This window comes from Perca fluviatilis, chromosome 8, assembly GCF_010015445.1.
Source record: "Perca fluviatilis chromosome 8, GENO_Pfluv_1.0, whole genome shotgun sequence".
In the NCBI taxonomy this organism is placed as follows: domain Eukaryota; kingdom Metazoa; phylum Chordata; class Actinopteri; order Perciformes; family Percidae; genus Perca; species Perca fluviatilis.
This window is the reverse complement of record NC_053119.1, coordinates 31,826,529-31,843,959: the sequence shown is the minus strand read 5'-3', so window position 1 is coordinate 31,843,959 and position 17,431 is coordinate 31,826,529. Positions and strand designations below refer to the sequence as shown.

General features: G+C 41.2%; 1 protein-coding gene and 1 long non-coding RNA gene across 2 annotated transcripts in view; one reads left to right on the top strand and one right to left on the bottom strand.

Annotated features, from left to right (window-relative positions):
- Positions 1–17,431, bottom strand: part of LOC120564412 (spondin-1-like) — a 483,039-nt gene that overhangs the window by 376,802 nt on the left and 88,806 nt on the right. Inside the window, exon 3 of the mRNA XM_039809345.1 lies at positions 273–406. Coding sequence (XP_039665279.1) covers positions 273–406 — 134 coding nt within the window. The remainder of the gene's footprint in view (positions 1–272; positions 407–17,431) is intronic.
- On the top strand, positions 10,748–17,194 carry LOC120564414. Its single transcript, XR_005640100.1, has 3 exons — positions 10,748–11,051; positions 12,593–13,229; positions 16,989–17,194. It is a non-coding gene; the product is annotated as an uncharacterized LOC120564414 (long non-coding RNA).

Genomic DNA, 17,431 nt, shown 5'->3' with positions numbered 1-17,431 from the left:
AAATAAAACACCGACACACCACGCAGCTGACACGCTCACGTGACGCAGCCGACACGCTCACGTGATGCAGCCAATGTGTAGCCGGCCTTACTGTGTGAGGTAATTTAATTAAAAACAAACACAAAATGGATAAATGTTCACTGTGATGAATATCTTTTAAGCCTCTGCAGGCTGATTTTGTAGTTTTTGCTCTCTAACAACGGCACCATAACAAAAAACATAAAAAGCCTCTTGAAAGTTTGAAAGAATCTTATTTTTAAAATGAAACTCACTTAAGTATTACACAGCCAGACCCAGTAGGCGGCGCCGTCCAGAAGACCTGTATCCTGGTGCGTCTTCGAGGTGTGCTCTCTGTCACTGCAGGGGCACAGTTGGTCATGAACTGTGTGTCCTCCTCATCAATGTTCTAGAAACAGAAGAAGGAAATACGTAGCATAAACATATTAATAAATGGAGATTGTTTGTCACTATGATCCTTCTGAAGTCCATGTTCCCTAAATATTAATCTGTCACAGGACAAAAGTATGTTTTAATTTATTTTAGATTTGTTTTCCGTGGTATTATGCATGGTTTTATGGGTTGTATCTTGCTTGGTTTTAGTTGCATGCTTTTATTCTAGCTTTCAATGACTTAAACTCCCTGTTGACATGACTAATTATTCCCCCAATTGTCTGCACCTGAACTCTTGCCTTTTTAAATGGCATGGTTTTAACTTATGAGAGATGAAGGTGAAGCAGAGAAGACCTATGGTGCAATTAAAGCTGGCCACAGTTGAACAGAACAGCAGACAGAGAAGGAAAGAGACAGAAAGCAACGGCGGTGTGAAGACAAGGGGGGAGGGAGGGTGATGGACCTGGGGAGCAGCACTACACCTGTCTGTGGTAGAAGGTGAGGACCTGGGGCCTCATATTAAAAGGTATGAGCCAGGTCCTATGCACCTTTCCTTTATACATCACAATCAATGTGAAATAGAGTGTCCAAAGAACCAAACCATGGCAGAATAAAAGAAGTGTCAAAATGGACATCATGTAGTCTAGCACAGCGAGGCAGACCCTGGCTTGGGTCTGCCTCACAACGGTCCTCCCTGTCCTTCTACTGCGTTGGGTTGGCTTACCCAACGCAGGAGAAGGACAGGGAGGACCCATGTGAGGCCAGTGTCTCCACGGCAGGTGACAGCGCGCACATTGGATCTGCTGTGCCACGTACCTCCACATGAATGAAATAATTAAATAGTAAATACAATAACAGAAATATTTGCAGAATTAAGAAAAAATAACGATGGTCTAAATACCATAAGCAAATCATTAAAAGAACTGGTTAAAAAGTTTAAGCCAAGTCTTTACTTTTTCACATTCGGTTGATAATATCCAAACTGTGCGCTGTGAAGCTCCTCTATTCAGCCCAATGTTTGCTGGGACCGGGTCGGGTTAATTTCCTACACCTTGTTCGCTTCCTCCACAGGATCAATTACGTTTCTTAGTTAGTTTCTTCCAGGGGAGATGGATTCGAGCGTCAAGCCTCTTGTGTGTCATGGATATCTGTGAACCTCAGCAACTGTTAAGACTCACAGAGAATTGTATTTTTCCTTGCCAATCTTGTTGTTGCACAGTGAGTAAGGTATTTCATCTGTGGGAAGTAAGCTGGGGTGTGCACAATATAGCTACAGTACAGAGGGTGACTGTATGTCCTAACTGGATTTTTATTTATAGGGCTGAAACGATTCCTCAAGTAACTTGAATATTCAATTATTAAAAGTACTTGATGCAAAATTCTTTGCCTCAAAGCTTTGTTTAATTGTAGCTTACCACAATAGCAGGGCGTCAATGCTACATCATCTCAGAAGAAAAGATCCAGTCTACTCATCCATTCCATGGAACGAACCAGACACAAAGTAACATTAACATCTGCTGCTCTCGTCCACCGCGCTGTTTTACACAACTACAGCATGCTACTCTGCAAATATTGGTGTTTTACAGACAAGCTAAAATGAAAGTTGTTGGTTTATGGTCTGTTTATTAGTTTGCTACAAATCTTGAAATTTGGACAAATTCTTGTAAACACTGTAAAGCTGGTCTCTGCATTCTTCATTCATCCTCCTAATTCAGAATTAGCCTTCTGAAAATGTGTGCCCCCCCAGAACTAAGCTTTGTACAGTCACATTTACCTCTTGCATATCATGTGCAAAGAGCCAGAAACATGAAGGGGAAGGGGGTGAAAAAAGGCCACCAAAAATTTACTTTGGCCCTACAGAATAAGGGGCTTGGTGGCCCGTGCAGCCAGTGCTTGAAAATATTAGCATCTATCCCTATTATTGTATGTAATTTATGCAATAGAAATGTTGCTTTTTCTAAAAGGATACCTCTTTTGTATTTTACTATTGCTGTTTACTATAAAGCAAAAGTATTTCTTAAAGATTCTTTTGTTGTTGGCATTTTAGTCCTTTATTTGTGACAAGACAGCTTAGACATGAAAGGGGAGAGAGAGGGCGATTGACATGCAGCAAAGGGCCGCAGGTCGGAATCGATCCCGCAGAGTCGAGGACCGAGCCTCTGCACATGGGCGTGCGCTCCACCAGGTGAGCTACCCAGGCGGCCAAAGCAAAAGTACAGTTTTTCTTATCTGAATACTCGATTAATTGATAGAATAACTGTTATAATTAGGGTTGGGTACCGTTTTGATTTTTTCCAATAGCGGTGCTAAAGCGATACTTTTAAAACAGTGCCGGTGCCTAAACGGTACCTGAACCAATACTTTTAAACACACTTAAAAGGAGCACAAAATTAATGTCTGCGACATTAAAGAACGGCTTGTTTATTGCTAAGGCCATATGGTCAAAATGAAATGATTTATTAAAAATTGAATAGCAATAACTTATAACAATAACTTATTTCACCAGTAAATTGCTGTTAAATGACAAAAACAACCACTAGATGGGAAAAGGGTATTTTGCAATAACTTTGAATGCAGCACGAGGCTGGCGAGGCGAGTTTCAAGTAAACACACCATCTTTGTTTTTTTACCGGCAACGGCAGGTGCAGATTGATACGTCCCGCTGTTGGAATCCTCTACAGTGAAATGCAGTCACACTTTATACCGTTTAGCTGTCAGCATTTTAACCGTGTTTAATCCAGCTCCTAGCTAACGGTAGGCTAACGTTAACTTTACCTGCTGCCAAGTGTAATGTTAACTAGCGTCCCATGCAGTGATGTTTCTGTTGCCTCTAATGTCTGTTTCGGAGTGTCAGAGGGCAGCGCACCGAAATCTGCATTTCTATTTTCTAGCCCTACACTCTAAGAAATATCTGTATATTAACAGTAGTATGAGTGTATATTTTAACAGAAATTATACTTAGTATGTGATTCACAGATGTATTTCTGTGATTTTACACTTCGAATTGCATTATGGGAACTTCATCTCTGCAAATCAGTTTCTGGCAGCCATATTCCATCCATCTACAAAGCAGGGATAAAGCGCTATGAATCTGACCTGCATTTCAGCGGTAAGTAGTTTTATGGAAAATATTAACAAAGTGACTGTAGCAGTATAGTTTAGCAGTATTAGTTTTTAAATGCTATATTGTCTGTTTTGGTAGCATTCAATTGTTAATTTTTGATGGTTAATGCTAATAACGTTAGCTAATATTAACATTAACCATGAGCTGGTGTTCACAACAGCATTACCGTGTGCCATTAATCAGCACTTTGGGATTTGGACATTAAAAAACTAATTTTTTACAAACTGAGCAGCTTTATATGAGGGTTTTTTTGCAACGTTAGGTCAAACTAGAAAATACATTTCCTGCAGTAAATGTGTGCTGAATAGCTATATTGCTAAAGCTAAACTAGATGAATAGCTTAAATCCGTAAGAAGAAGTTGAAGTAGTGAGAATAGTTGAAAAAGTGGAAATCGCTTTAAAAAGTTTTAAAAAAGCTTACGCTAAACTGAATTGTTGGCTTTAAAAGTTGAATAATGACAAAAGATGTAGAACATTGTGAGGTAACTGATAATGAATAAGTAGAGAAGACTCACAAATGCAGAAATATGAAACAAATTGTATGAAAAATGTTAAAGCTCAAATGCATTGCATTGTTGAAAAATCTGGAAAATTGTCAGAGTTAGAAGCTGAACTGCATTACCTAAATAAGTGAAGAGCTAAAATACATTGTTAGAAAAGTGAAGCTGAACTGTAATACTGTGTGTGGCTGTGGCTCTATCTATCCATCTATCTAGATTGTAAAATGTGAATGAATGAATACTTAATTTTCGAAAATACAAAAAAATAGCCCAAGAAAAAAATAGCCTAGGCTACAAGACAAAGTCTATTTCACTATAAATATGAAAAAATATTTGGACGATTTGTGTTTAATAGCATTACTGTGTACAGCTCTAGGCACACACACACATCAAATCAAATAAAGCTTTATTTGTCATTGCATAAATACAGTGTATTAACACAACGAAATTCAAGGTGCCACTCCAGATCAGTGCTTAAAAAAAAAAATACTAATAAAATATGTAACAAACAAACACCCCCCACCCGCAGAGCCCTCCTGCCCGTTCTGTCCTCCTTTCCGTCGTCATATGGCCAAAATAACCACTTTTGGTGCTTAGTACCTGGTGTGGAAGTCACACATACATCAGGAAATTAAACGGCGTCATGTCTGGATTTTACTGCCTTCTCCAGGTAGGAAACGTTCTGTCTGGATATCTGCCACTTCCAGCACGACTTGCCGTTTTTTAATTGCAATAAACAGAAACAAAGTATGCCAAAATAACATCATTACTAAAAAGTCTGAATTCATACTTTATCAGGTCTGTCCACAAGATGACAAGCAAACATTTTTTTAAATGGTTGTTTTCTGGATGGAGTTTGGATCGATCAGGGCTCTGCTAACATTGGAGCTGCTCCATGAACACAGCAACAGAGATATCCCTTTCAGAACGTACTAGGTAGTAGTGTGTGTGTGTGTGTGTGTGTGTGTGTGTGTGTCTCTGTGTCTGTCTGGGTGTGTGTGTTTTGTGTGCGTGTGTGCTTGTGTGTGCGTGTGTGTGTTTTGTGTGCGCGCGTGTATGTGTTTGTGTGCGTATGTGTGAGTGCGTGTGTAGGTGTTCATGTGTGTGTGCGTGTGTGTGCATGTGTGTGTGTGTGTGTGTCTGTGTCACTGTGTGTGGGTGTTTGTGTGTCTGTGTCACTGTGTGTGTTGTAGGATTATTTTGTTAAGAGTATAGTATAAGGCCTCAGATTTCATGACCTGACATCTGTCTCTCTCTGTTCTTCTGGGCCACAAGGAAGCCATCTGGTCTTGGGAAGTGTTACGACTTATTGAATTGAAGATGCAGCATTTCCTCAACAAAGATAATTAAAACTTGAACCAAAAGGAGGATTCCTTTCCCAGATGAACAGGGTGAGACAACAATGGTCAGTGTTCTGCAAGCGCGTGATTTGTGACACAGAGTATGAAAATGACCTGGCTCTCAGGAAACTCCTTAGTTTGTAGGAGATTAAAACATACAGGTGTTCGGACCCAACAATAGCGACTTGTCTCTATTGAGCTGAGAATGAGAGAACTCAGGGTCATGTTTTCATACAGTGTGTTACATATCGTTAAGGAGCCGGCTGCAGCCAGAAGACCGGGACTACGTCCAACTGATACAGCCCGGTCTCATGGAAGTTCGTGTAAATGTGACGTTATTTGAATCTATTGATACGTGTTCACGGAGACGTTTTTGTCGTTTTTTACGTGGTGGACAACACGAAAATGTGAAGTAATGTATTTCAATGGGAAGCATATTTTGTGGCCACAGCACGAAATTGTAGGGAGTAATATAAAAAGCCGAAAATCCGCGTAGGGAGGTTGGTCGGGGTGGTGGATGGGTCAAACAACACAGGACTTTCACCCGGGCGAGCGGGGATCGCGTCCCGTTTGCGGCGCTTTGTTTCCCGGGGATGGCGTCCCTGCGTGTGGCGTTTTGTCCCACGTGTTACTGTGGCGCGTCTCCCGGCATTTAAGGCGCCCTTTCCCCGGCGTTTAGGGTGCCCTTTCCCCGTAAGTTTTTTCCTATACCCAACCTCCGCCATCCCGTTATTGTGGGGCGTCCCCAGCGGGCCGTCTCGCGGGCCGCCTCGCGGGCCGTCTCGCGGGCGCCTCCCGGCTTATGGAGCGTCCTTTTCGGCCGCCTCCCGGCGGGTCCCCAGCAGGCCGCCTCGCGGGCGCCTCCCGGCTTATTTATTGTCCTTTTCGGCCGCCTCCCGGCATCCTTTCCCCGAGAAAATAATGTGACATTTACACGTAAAAAATAATGTGACATTTACACGTAAAAAACGAGAAAAACGTCTCCGTGAACACGTATCAATAGATTAAGAATAACGTGGACATTTACACGAACTGCCGTGAGACCGGGTTGACTGATAACAGCACCATGGATGAAGCAGAGAAAATTGATAAAAAGTGAGGGTTCTGGGTTAGCCGGCATCAGATGCTGGGGGAATCTCTGTCTGATGGATAGGTGAAAGATAGACCTGCATTTCTGATCCGTATGCATACGCTTTTGTATTTTGCAATATCATTCACTAAAGCTTGTTATTAACTTTAACTGGACGAATCTTGAGTCTTAATTTGAATCCTGAGTCTATTTTCTCTGATCTACCAGTAAACGAACACTATTCAGTGACCATAGAATTGGAGTCAGATTAAGTCTGGCCTTTTTAGGGCCAGACTGGTCATCGGTCACATTTTAGAAGTAAATCCTACAGTGTGACTGTGTGTAGCTCTCTGTCTGTCTGTGTGTGTGTGTGTGTGTGGGGGGGGGGCGGTGTCTGTGTGTGTGTTTGTGTGTGTGTGAGATGTTCTGTTATGTTCATATTAAACTGTCTGTAGTTCAGTCTGTCATGGTTACCAATGTCATGGTTACCATGTTTGTAAACACAGTAGGGAACGCTTTGATCTATGTATTGGGATTCCTTTGATCTTTAATCAGCTAACGATAGTAGCACCTGCTGTTAATATGTCACCTGTGGCATGCTGCAGCTATTCAGAGACTGAGAGTGAGCTCTCAAATAAAGGCTCAGACTGCCAAAACGATAAGCGGTATCAGTCAAATGACGTAATTGTGACCACCACAAGGCCTTTGTGAATGTATTGATATGAAAGTTATGTGGATAAACTTAAAAATGTGGGCATATCAGCGATTTAAAAAAAGTGGTTCCCTGTGCGTTTCGTTGGGAAATGTGGAGGATGTTTAACATGGGAAGCGAATGGAGGAAGATTTGGAACTGTTGTCATTTGGAAGCTCAAAGAGCCAAATGTATAACTCATATCGCATGAATTAGCCTGAAACTAGACAAAAATACCTACGTTTTGATGTATAAATTGTGTATGACAAGTAAAAATTGTGGGTGTAAGAGCAATTTATAGACAATTTTTTAAGGCTCTGCACTCTAGTTGATGACATCCCCCACTGTAAGTCACGCAATACACACCCATTATAAATGCAAAAAATCCTGAAATTATCACGAAACTTAAAACAGCTTTTTCACAAAAACTGTAAAAGACATCAAAACACTGAGCACACCCTGAATACCTGAATATTTCGTGAATGGTTTAAAGTTTGAATCACGTCTGTAGGTGAAAGAATGTAGGAGGACATACATTTTGAAGTAGAAGAGGATTTCAAGGATTTGAAGCTTGCTCTCATTGACTTTAATGTTAAAATAAAATGTTTAAAAGCTTAATATTTAAAAACGTTGAAGAAGTCCCATCATGTGCTGAAAGAGCTGAACATTTTAAAAGTTGAATGGCTATAATAGTTGAACGTATGCAGAAGTTACGGATGACCAAAAAACGTACGGAACAATAATAACTAGAAAATGCATTTCCTGCAGAAAATGCGTGGGAATGCTGAATAGCTGAATTGCTAAAGCTAAACTGGATGAATAGCTTAAATCTATAAGAAGAAGTTGAAGAAGTGAGAATAGTTGAAAAAGTGTAAATCGTTTTAATAAGTATGAATGTCATTAAAAAGGTAAAAGCTTACGCTAAACTGAACTGTTGGCTTTAAAAGTTGAATAATGACAAAAGACGTAGAACATTGTGAGGTCTGAGTATATTTTCTAACTGATAATGACTCACAGATGCAGAAATATGAAACAAATTGTATGAAAAATCTTAAAGCTCAAATGCATTGCACTGCTGAAAAATCTGTAAAATTGTCAGGGTTGGAAGCTAAACTGCATTACCTAAAGGAAGAGCTAAAATACATTGTTAGAAAAGCTTGAAGCTGAACTGTAAAACTGTCAAAGATGAAAGTTGAAATGAATTTAAACGGCTGAAAGAATAAATACTTTGTATTATTATCAGACAGATACACTGCATAGAACGAAAAAGCATCAATCTAGCTAAGATGAGATTTGAAATATATTAGGTGAAAAGAATGGTGCTGAACAAGAGGAAAGAGAGGAAAGAGAAGGAGAGAAGAGAGAAGGAGAGAAGGAGAGGAGAGGAAAGAGAGAAAAAAAGAGAGAGAGCATCTTCCATTTGCTACTAGTTGTTAACTGTCTTGCTCAAGGACACATTGATGTATCACAGTAGGATTTGAACCTGGGTGTCATTACCACTACACTATGACCCCTCAATACATGGGGGACGCTCCTTCAGCTCTAATAAAGCCTTTCTTTGATCTGTAATTACAACACCTGCTGTTAATATGTCACCTGTGGCACAATGCAGCTATTCAGAGACAGATTTTTTGAAAAAGTGTAAATCGTTTTAATAAGTATGAATTTCATTAAAAAGTTAAAGCTTACGCTAAACTGAACTGTTGGCTTTAATAGTTGAATAATGACAGAAGACGTAGAACATTGTGAGGTCTGAGTATATTTTCTAACTGATAATGACTTACAGATGCAGAAATATGAAACAAATTGAATGAAAAATCTTAAAGCTCAAATGCATTGCACTGCACTGCTGAAAAATCTGGAAAATTGTCAGGGTTGGAAGCTAAACTGCATTACCTAAGTGAAGAGCTAAAATACATTGTTAGAAAAGCTTGAAGCTTTATTTTGCAATGTCAAGTGAGATGTTTGTTTGCCACAGGTGCATGCTAGGGATAAACCCAGAACAGGGCAACAGTACAACATCCCCCAAAACTGCTTTGATTCCTGTCTGACCTTAAAGGAATATTTCACCATTGGAAAGATGAATATATTTTTAAATTGGGTCACTTATGTAGTAGAAATGTGAAATGTTTTTAGAAATTGGTGGCTTCTAGGCCGAGAAAAGCCAGAAAATTTGTTTTTGGCTCATGTGGATGAAAGACACCAAATCCCAGAATGCACTTGCTTCGCTGCTTTAGCGTCAACTCCCAAGCCACACCTACCTTTTACAGACAGACAGTGAGGCGATCAACTCAACAAGTGTGTTTTATTGTCATTTCAACCATATACACGAAAAAACGTTTCACCGTGGCTCAAGTGGTGTTACATACACATTTAAAACATATACTTTTTTGCCACAGCTGATACATTATCCGGACTTTAGACGGTGGGTCTGTATCTGCTTTACTTTTCGAAATGGATGATCCCCATGGAGGGAGAACCTGGATTTGTAAAGTTGGGACGATTGTTTTATTCTCAACGATATGCAAAGTGTTGCCACTCCCATTTGTTGCACATTATCCCCGAAAATCATAGTGCACGACAGTAAATATGCAGGCAAACGGGGTTGCCTACTATATTAGTCGAGCCAATAGCGCGGCAAGATACTGATTTAGAATTATTTTTAACCAATCAGATGTAGCATATTTAGATGGGGTATTATACTGACGATCAGCTACGGCGGCAGCGCATTTACCATCACCATGGACATTCTTTGAGTGACTGACTGTAAGTATTCATTTAATTATAATATGATATAAAACGTTTGTTTTGTACACTGCGTTGTTCAAACGTATGTAAGCGTCTCGTTAATGTCGTTTTAAGTAAGGTAGTTTCAGCTAAATAGCTAGCTAGCTAACTAGCAGTAGCTAGCATCATGCACTGTACCTAACGTTAGCACCTTCGACTCTCATCTAACATTATTTAACGTAAGCTGAGGTGCGTTAAAATTTGGCAAAGAGTGGCGAACGTTCATGGCGAACATGATTTCTCTGAACACTTAAATTTGAACAATTTGGTGTAAACATTTAATTGTAATGGTAACACTTCATCCAACTCACACAGGCTACAGCTCCACTGTATGTTCGTGGATAATTACCTCAGACTGTTTGCAAACGTTCGCCAAAAACTCAAGGTAAACATGAACCTGTTGATGTTGATGTTATCAGATATATCTGATGTAACGTTTAAGGGTCAGTAAGCAGCCAATATTCTAACCGGAGAGCTAAGAGCTCAAAGAAACTACTGTTGGGACCATCAGTGGTGTTAAACCTGATTTTAACCAAAAGGCCTCAGATTAAACTGACCTCTGGATACAAGACACACATGTGCTCAGAGACAAAGAGCTCAGAGACAAAAGACAGGCCTACTTGCAAGCGCCCCAGCCTGGTGAGTTCACACCTCTATGCGAAAGACCAGCCAGAGGGGAAAAAAGCCTCACAACTGGCAGGAGTCAAAGAACTACAAGATTGTTGTCTTCACACTTTCAAGAGTTTCGAGTCTTCCTATTGGTTCAGCGGGACCATAAACACAGCATGAAGTCTTAACCTATAAATAGCCTAATCCCAGAAAATCCTTTGTCTTCCATTGCAACTCACATTGCTGAAAGGAGGCGCGCAAGCGCTTGTGCTAAACTTCTATTTTCTGGAGAAAGTGGATTTAATTTTGGTTGATCCTATGAAAACGCACCAGTGTTTTTCATATCTGCAGTGAGTCGACTAAACTTTTCCCCTTGCTGCCTTTTTGGAGCGAAGTTTCTCCGTGGACGCTGACGAGCGCCAGGGACCCGTTCTGTTTCATTTCTGTGGAAATCTATGGACAGAAACAAATGGACTGAACACACAGTAAGAAGGCTTACGTCTGGGCAGAGATAAGTAGTGTGTTTTAGTAATGAGCAAAGGTTTGTTGCAACCACTTGTTTGCCATTAATGTGATCTGATTTTAATCATGTACTGGTCCATATATGATTATTAATCTGTTTCTGTGAATGTATCATTGATCACGATACTGTTGATATGTTGTGTTGAGTAGCTTGGTAAAACTGTAATTGCTACCTGCTAACTCTCCCTTTCACGGAGTTTAGTTACTGTCTGCGAGATAATCGCGGAAAATAAGCTGTTAGCTACTGGAGTGGTTATAATGACCATTTCCCCTCAGTAAGACAAAAGTCTCAGAGTCTGCCCTAACTGCACGTTGGTCCAGACCTGAGTGGCTGAGGGGGGCTGGTCATGATTGATAACTAAGATCAGTGGTGTCTCTTTATTTACCCTTTCTTCTTTTACTAACTACACACACACAGACACAAGCTAGCCGCGTAGCTCCTGAGCTAACACTGCTAGCTTAACCACGTGGAGTTGGCATAGCGTTTGTACAGAGCTAACACATGACCTAGCATACGGGCTAAGCGTGCGCGTTGCCTAGCAACCCCCTCGGCCTCTTCAACCCCTCCTCGTGTACCCAGCACCACTATCGCCCTCTTGAGGCTAAATAGTTATGTGCAGCTCACAGGAGTAGCCATTTTGGTAGTTTTTTTTGTGTTAGACTACATTTTGACACACCCCCTCCTCTTTCTCACACACACACACACACACACACACACACACACACACACACACACACACACACACACACACACACACACACACACACAAACACACACACAGTGTCTCACAGACACATGCTGGTTTGCTTTGCTTAGTTGTAGATTAAAAAAGGGTATATTGGTTTTAATTGATCAAAGAATTATTGATCGGCCATTGATGATTTTTAAGTTAAATTCTACTATACTTTAATTAGAAGTTGCCTGTGATTATTTGTGTACTTATTGTAATAATTGCTGGTCGAACACAGGTCCGTGCTCGTATTCACCCCTTCCTTTGTTTCCTGTTAAAGGATTACCACAGAAATTAGACTGTTCCACAGTTTGATTACAATCATCCAATCAAGTTAGAACTGCATGTAATATAAAGATTATAACTATCAAAGAACATAGGCTATCAGGATATCAAAACAGAGCAGAGTTATAATGTACATAAACATGTCATACAGATTTACTTCTGCAGGAGAAGCCAACACACACACACACACACATACATGTGGTGGTATGTCAAAACCAGTAAGGGGTCATTATTTACAGGCTACCACACATCCTTCAGGTCTGCTTCAGCAGTTGTGGTGAGAAAGCATGCATGCATGTGTGCAAGGATGAGACTAGACACCACCAGACTAAATTCAGAGTATTACAATCAGAGCGTCCTAGTCAATGTTAAAGGTCCCATGGCATGAAAATTTCACTTTATGAGTTTTTTTAACATTATAGAGTCCCCCCCCCCCACAAACAGCATATGGTCCCCCAGTGGCTAGGAATGGCGATAGTTGTAAAACGAGCCCTAGGTATCCTGCACACACACGCACCAATAGAAATCTCCTACCATCTTCCAGCCATGATTTAGAGGAGGAGGAATGTCTGGCATACACTCAAGACTCCTCCTGTGTACCGCAGCCTGATAGCTTGCCCGCTGGATGTGTTTATGCGAGTCTTTGTTTGGAGGTAAGTCTCTCTCAGAACATTTACCTGATTTGAACAGTTTAGCCCTCACAATATTGACGTCTTGGCAGTCCTTCTGATCATATAGGTCACACGTGTAAGCTTCCAGAGCCTCACATAGTTGTGGTGATGGGGTGAAATTTGTTCCTAGTTCTCTAAACATAGTGATGTATTCTGTTTTTGAACTTAGTTTGTTGTATGCTTTTGCTTTCCCATCCTTATGCAGAGCGCTCACAGTGTCACATCCAGAAAAGGCATGCAGACCCACAAGGGCATCACATTTGTCTTCCCCAGATGGGCATGTAGCTTGGTAATGTCAGTAATGTGTGTGTTTCTCCCCTTGGCAGTATGGAAATGGAGGTGGCCATCAATGTGGCTACAGAAAGCTAGAGCCAGCACAGAGACATCCGTGTCTGGGCTCTTGATTACCAGGTCATGGCTGTATTTGGCTGCATGGGCTGCATGCAGCATCATTCTGGTGTCTGCCTCCTCTTGCCTTGTCTCTAGGTCTTTGAGTTCCAGTATCTCAAGGTGAGTATAGCTCATATTCACATTATTGCGTGACCCTTGCTTCCATGTGCAACAATGACGGTTATATTGCCAATTATATTCTTTGCAGATGAGCTCCAATGTTGGAAGAAATACTCCAGTAAGTTTTCTTTATTTTAGCCACATGCAAGGATTTTTTCCACTGCTTTGGGGTTTTTTGGTCATCTCCATAGATTTAGATTTTTTGGTAGCCCTGTTCTGCACGTCGACTACGCTCAGCATTTTTGATGCTCAGGTCGCTGTATGTGTCGCATACAAAATGAAGCTCTGTTGACTTAGTTGCCTTAGCTGATTGAACCAATGTCCTCAGTACATGATCAGCATACAACCAAAATGTTGGCTGTGGCTTTAGTTGTTGCACCAGAGCCATAGCATCCTAAATCCAAACTGAGCCATCACTCACTGTATCAGGCGGGTTGATCTCATCGAGCAAGATGTGCATCAGCTTAGCTTTGTTGGTTTTGACCAGAGAGCCATCCAAGTTGGAAATTGACTGTGGAAAAGGACCCAAACTGTAAGTGAGCATTTCATCGATGTTAATTTGCCTAACGCTGCCCACAACAATTAGCCTTGCAAACAAGTTGCGATGTGATGTTAGGGTGATTTCTTTTCCTCTAATTTTTGTGACTGTACTTTGGCCAGTGTCTTTGAATGTTTTGAATTTCATTATCTTTATAGGGTCATGGAATGATGCTTCGCCATTGATGATCCTTTTTTCACAGAATTCAGTGAGTGCCTTAACACCTCTTTGTTTAGCCCCTAGTAAGTCTGTGGCAACATTGTCTGATGCCTGTTGGCCAGAAGAGATGTGACAAAGAGATTCTCCATCCAGCAATGGGTCAAAAGGATTAACCATATTTTGGATAGTGGCCAAAATGTTCATCACATCAGCCTGATCTCTCTGCATTCTGGTGTTGTCTAGCTCTGAGTTAAGATGTCCTACCGGGCACTTTCCTGCCATTGTTTTGCATTCAAAAGTGATTGCTGCCCGCTCATGTTGTGTTAGGGTCCAGCGGGGAACTGCACCCTTGTTCAGAGAGAACCCACTGATGCCTCCCTTTGTCTTTGAGTCACGATTGGCTGTTTGCTCAATGATTTGATCACATGCGGTGCCGGCAAAACCATGACTTTGATGTCTTTGTGCCACAAAGTCCCCTGAAAGAAGCTACTGGTTAGCTGAAGGTTGTGTGTCTTCCAGGTTGGTAATTTCAGCCCAATATGCCATCAAATACCTGGCATAATTTACTTTGTCACAGGCAAAAAACCAGGGTAGCATACTTTGCACTGTCGACAAATGGAGAGCCCAGTTCCCCTCTCTTGTTGCCCTGATGAAAAGAAGTAAATCTTCCATCATGTCAAGGTATGTGCTCCAAAATGCGAATGTGTGGTTGTTTTTCACCACAAATTCTTCATAACCTTGCAGTAACTGCTGAAATGTGTCTGATGTTAGCATGACCTTGAACTCTTCATAAGGAAAACACTCCTGCTGATCTGTTGCCACTTTTAAAGCAGCTGCACTTTGTTCTTGTGTGAGTTGGTCCAAGTATGCCCATCAGCGCAGTTTCTGGAGGGCTTCCATCAGGAGCTTGTGAGCCCGTATGCTCCTGTTGTAGTGATGGCCGGAGATCACTCCATCGATTGAGCCTGCGGCCACCAGGTCAGACTCAATCAAGATGTCCTGAAAGCCAGCATCACCATACAATTTTCCTATGCATGACAGATATGCCATTGCTGTGTGGAACTCTCCCATCCTCATTACAATTCTCTCGGAGTAAGAATTTGTTTGCCAACGGATCTCCTGGGCCTTGGCATATATGGCTTGATCCATAACCAAAACAAATTCTTGTTGTTCCAAAATGTCAGCAATGGCAATGGAGCGGCTCAGGATGGTGTGGACAGTGTTGAGATCAGTCGGGCTGGCGTCAATCACTGGTAGGTAGCCAACGTGTGTAGATGGTAGGACGGTCTTTTCCTTCAAAATGACATTAAACCCTGTCCATCCAGGAAGGACTTTGCCCTGGGCCTCAGGTACTTTCAGTAAAAAGAATGCAGCATCTTCTACTGCTTCTACTGGTAGTTTGAGCATATCTGTATTGGTCCTGCTGGAGATCTATCTTCAATGCAAAGTTCTGTGGACCAGACCGCTTTCCTCTTGTGTAGGTTGCAGCGGCGGCTCGCCCATAGAGGGCGCTGGGACGCTGACCTCCCGCCAATCTGCCTGCCTGTTTTTTATTTATTTATTTTTTATTTTTATAATGTCTGTGTCAATTACATGCTAATAATGATTTTAAAAAATGTTTGAGAATGTGTTTAGAACTCTCCAGAATGATATTTGCATTCGCTTTCACGTAACGTGAACGTGTGGTGGTGTTGAACGTGAATCACATCATTTTGGTGTAGTAGCCAATAGGCTGTCTTTCCTGGGCTCCAGTTCGCTCAGCTCTACCAGACTGGAATTTAAGCCAATGGTTGCCCGGTTGCTACACAAAAAAAGAACATAATTCGCCAATCATCGTCGTCGAATTTTATGGTTTGGGGGCTCTGAAAATATCGCCCATAGATTAGAACACGGCATGAGAAGAGTGCAACATGGCGACGTCAAGTAGCGCTGTTGTGGGAGTTGAGCTAGCCCCAAACTCAGTTAAATCATTACACTTTTATCCCTTCGAAAGAAGAACATTAGCGGAAAAACTAATCGTAAAAGGACTCGGACCAGACAAGCCAGAAGTGAATATAACCCAACAGGCAAGAGAAAAGGAGAAAACCTACAAGAGAAGCTTTTCCCGAGGTTGGTTCGATAGAAAGTCTTGGCTAACTAGCTGTGGGATCGCCAATGCAATCTTTTGCTTCCCTTGCTTATTGTTTAAAACAACTGCTTGTGATAGTTCGTGGACCCAGACAGGGGTGACAGACCTGAAACATAACGCATCAAAAAACATGAGCGGGCAAGAGTGCATATGGACAACTCTGTTAAGCTAGCCATGCTAGGTCGAATTAGCATAGCCACCCAGCTAGATGAGGGACACCGCATTGCCGTAAGAAGGCACAACGAGGAGGTGGACAGGAATCGTCATATTTTGTCGAAGATCATTGATGCCGTGAAATTTTGTGGTGCCTTTGAACTTGCTTTGCGTGGTCATGATGAGAGTGACATATCAGAAAACCCTGGCATTTTCCTGGGTCTCATTGATCACATGGACTCAATCGACCGTGAGTTGGAGGTGCACCTGGAGAACGCCACTGTTTTGTGTTTAATTGTTTAACTGGAGTTTATGGAGAAGTAACTCAAAGAGGCTAATTTTTTGTGCATTCTTTCTACTGTTACCTGTGCAGGGAGGGATAAATAAGCACGCATGTCTTAATTTCTCTAAATTACAACACTGTAGCGTAAGTTATGGGAAAATAATACAATTTGAGAGATTTTTACATGCAATTTATGCAATTATATTAAGAATAGTGTTAATGTTACTACGGTAGGTTCCATAAAACTTGAATTAGAAATTAATTTTTTGTGTAAAGGTTACCTATTAATATAAATGTACTTTTGATACCTGAAAGGGATTTATATACTTTTGATACTTAAGAGAAGAAATTTAAGAACGGTTGTACAACTGAATAGAGATTTAGATATTTCAATATGGGTTAACTGAAATATCACTTCATTTTATTTTCATTGAAGCCTAAGCAATTGATTTTATTACTGAATAGTAATTGAGAGAACTGATTTGGCCTTATCTACAGGTGGAGGAGGTGGAGATTTGAGAAGCGCTACGCACGGGAGGTTCGGTCCAGAGAGGGATATTGGATCACATTGATTCTTCAGATCCCAGAGTCTTCCAGGGGTTACAGATTCCCAGTTCAGTGGGCTGGGTGGCAGCTACAGGATCAAGACTCAGAACTTATACGGATTGCCCTGGATTCCTTCTTCATGGTGGTAGGACAAACAGAAACCAAACTCATATGGGCCCCAATGTTGAACATCTCTGAACTCTTGTCATCAAAGAACAATTGAGCTCATAGAACTGAAAAGGGTTTCTTTTATGAGCGCACTTTATTATTTTAGTTATTATTTTTCATACCTGTGTTTTATCTGTATATGTGTATGCCATGTTTCTGTGTATATTAATACACTTCTCAAACTTTATCCTGGTTTCCTAGTCTCTTTATTGATGTTAAATTCTCTG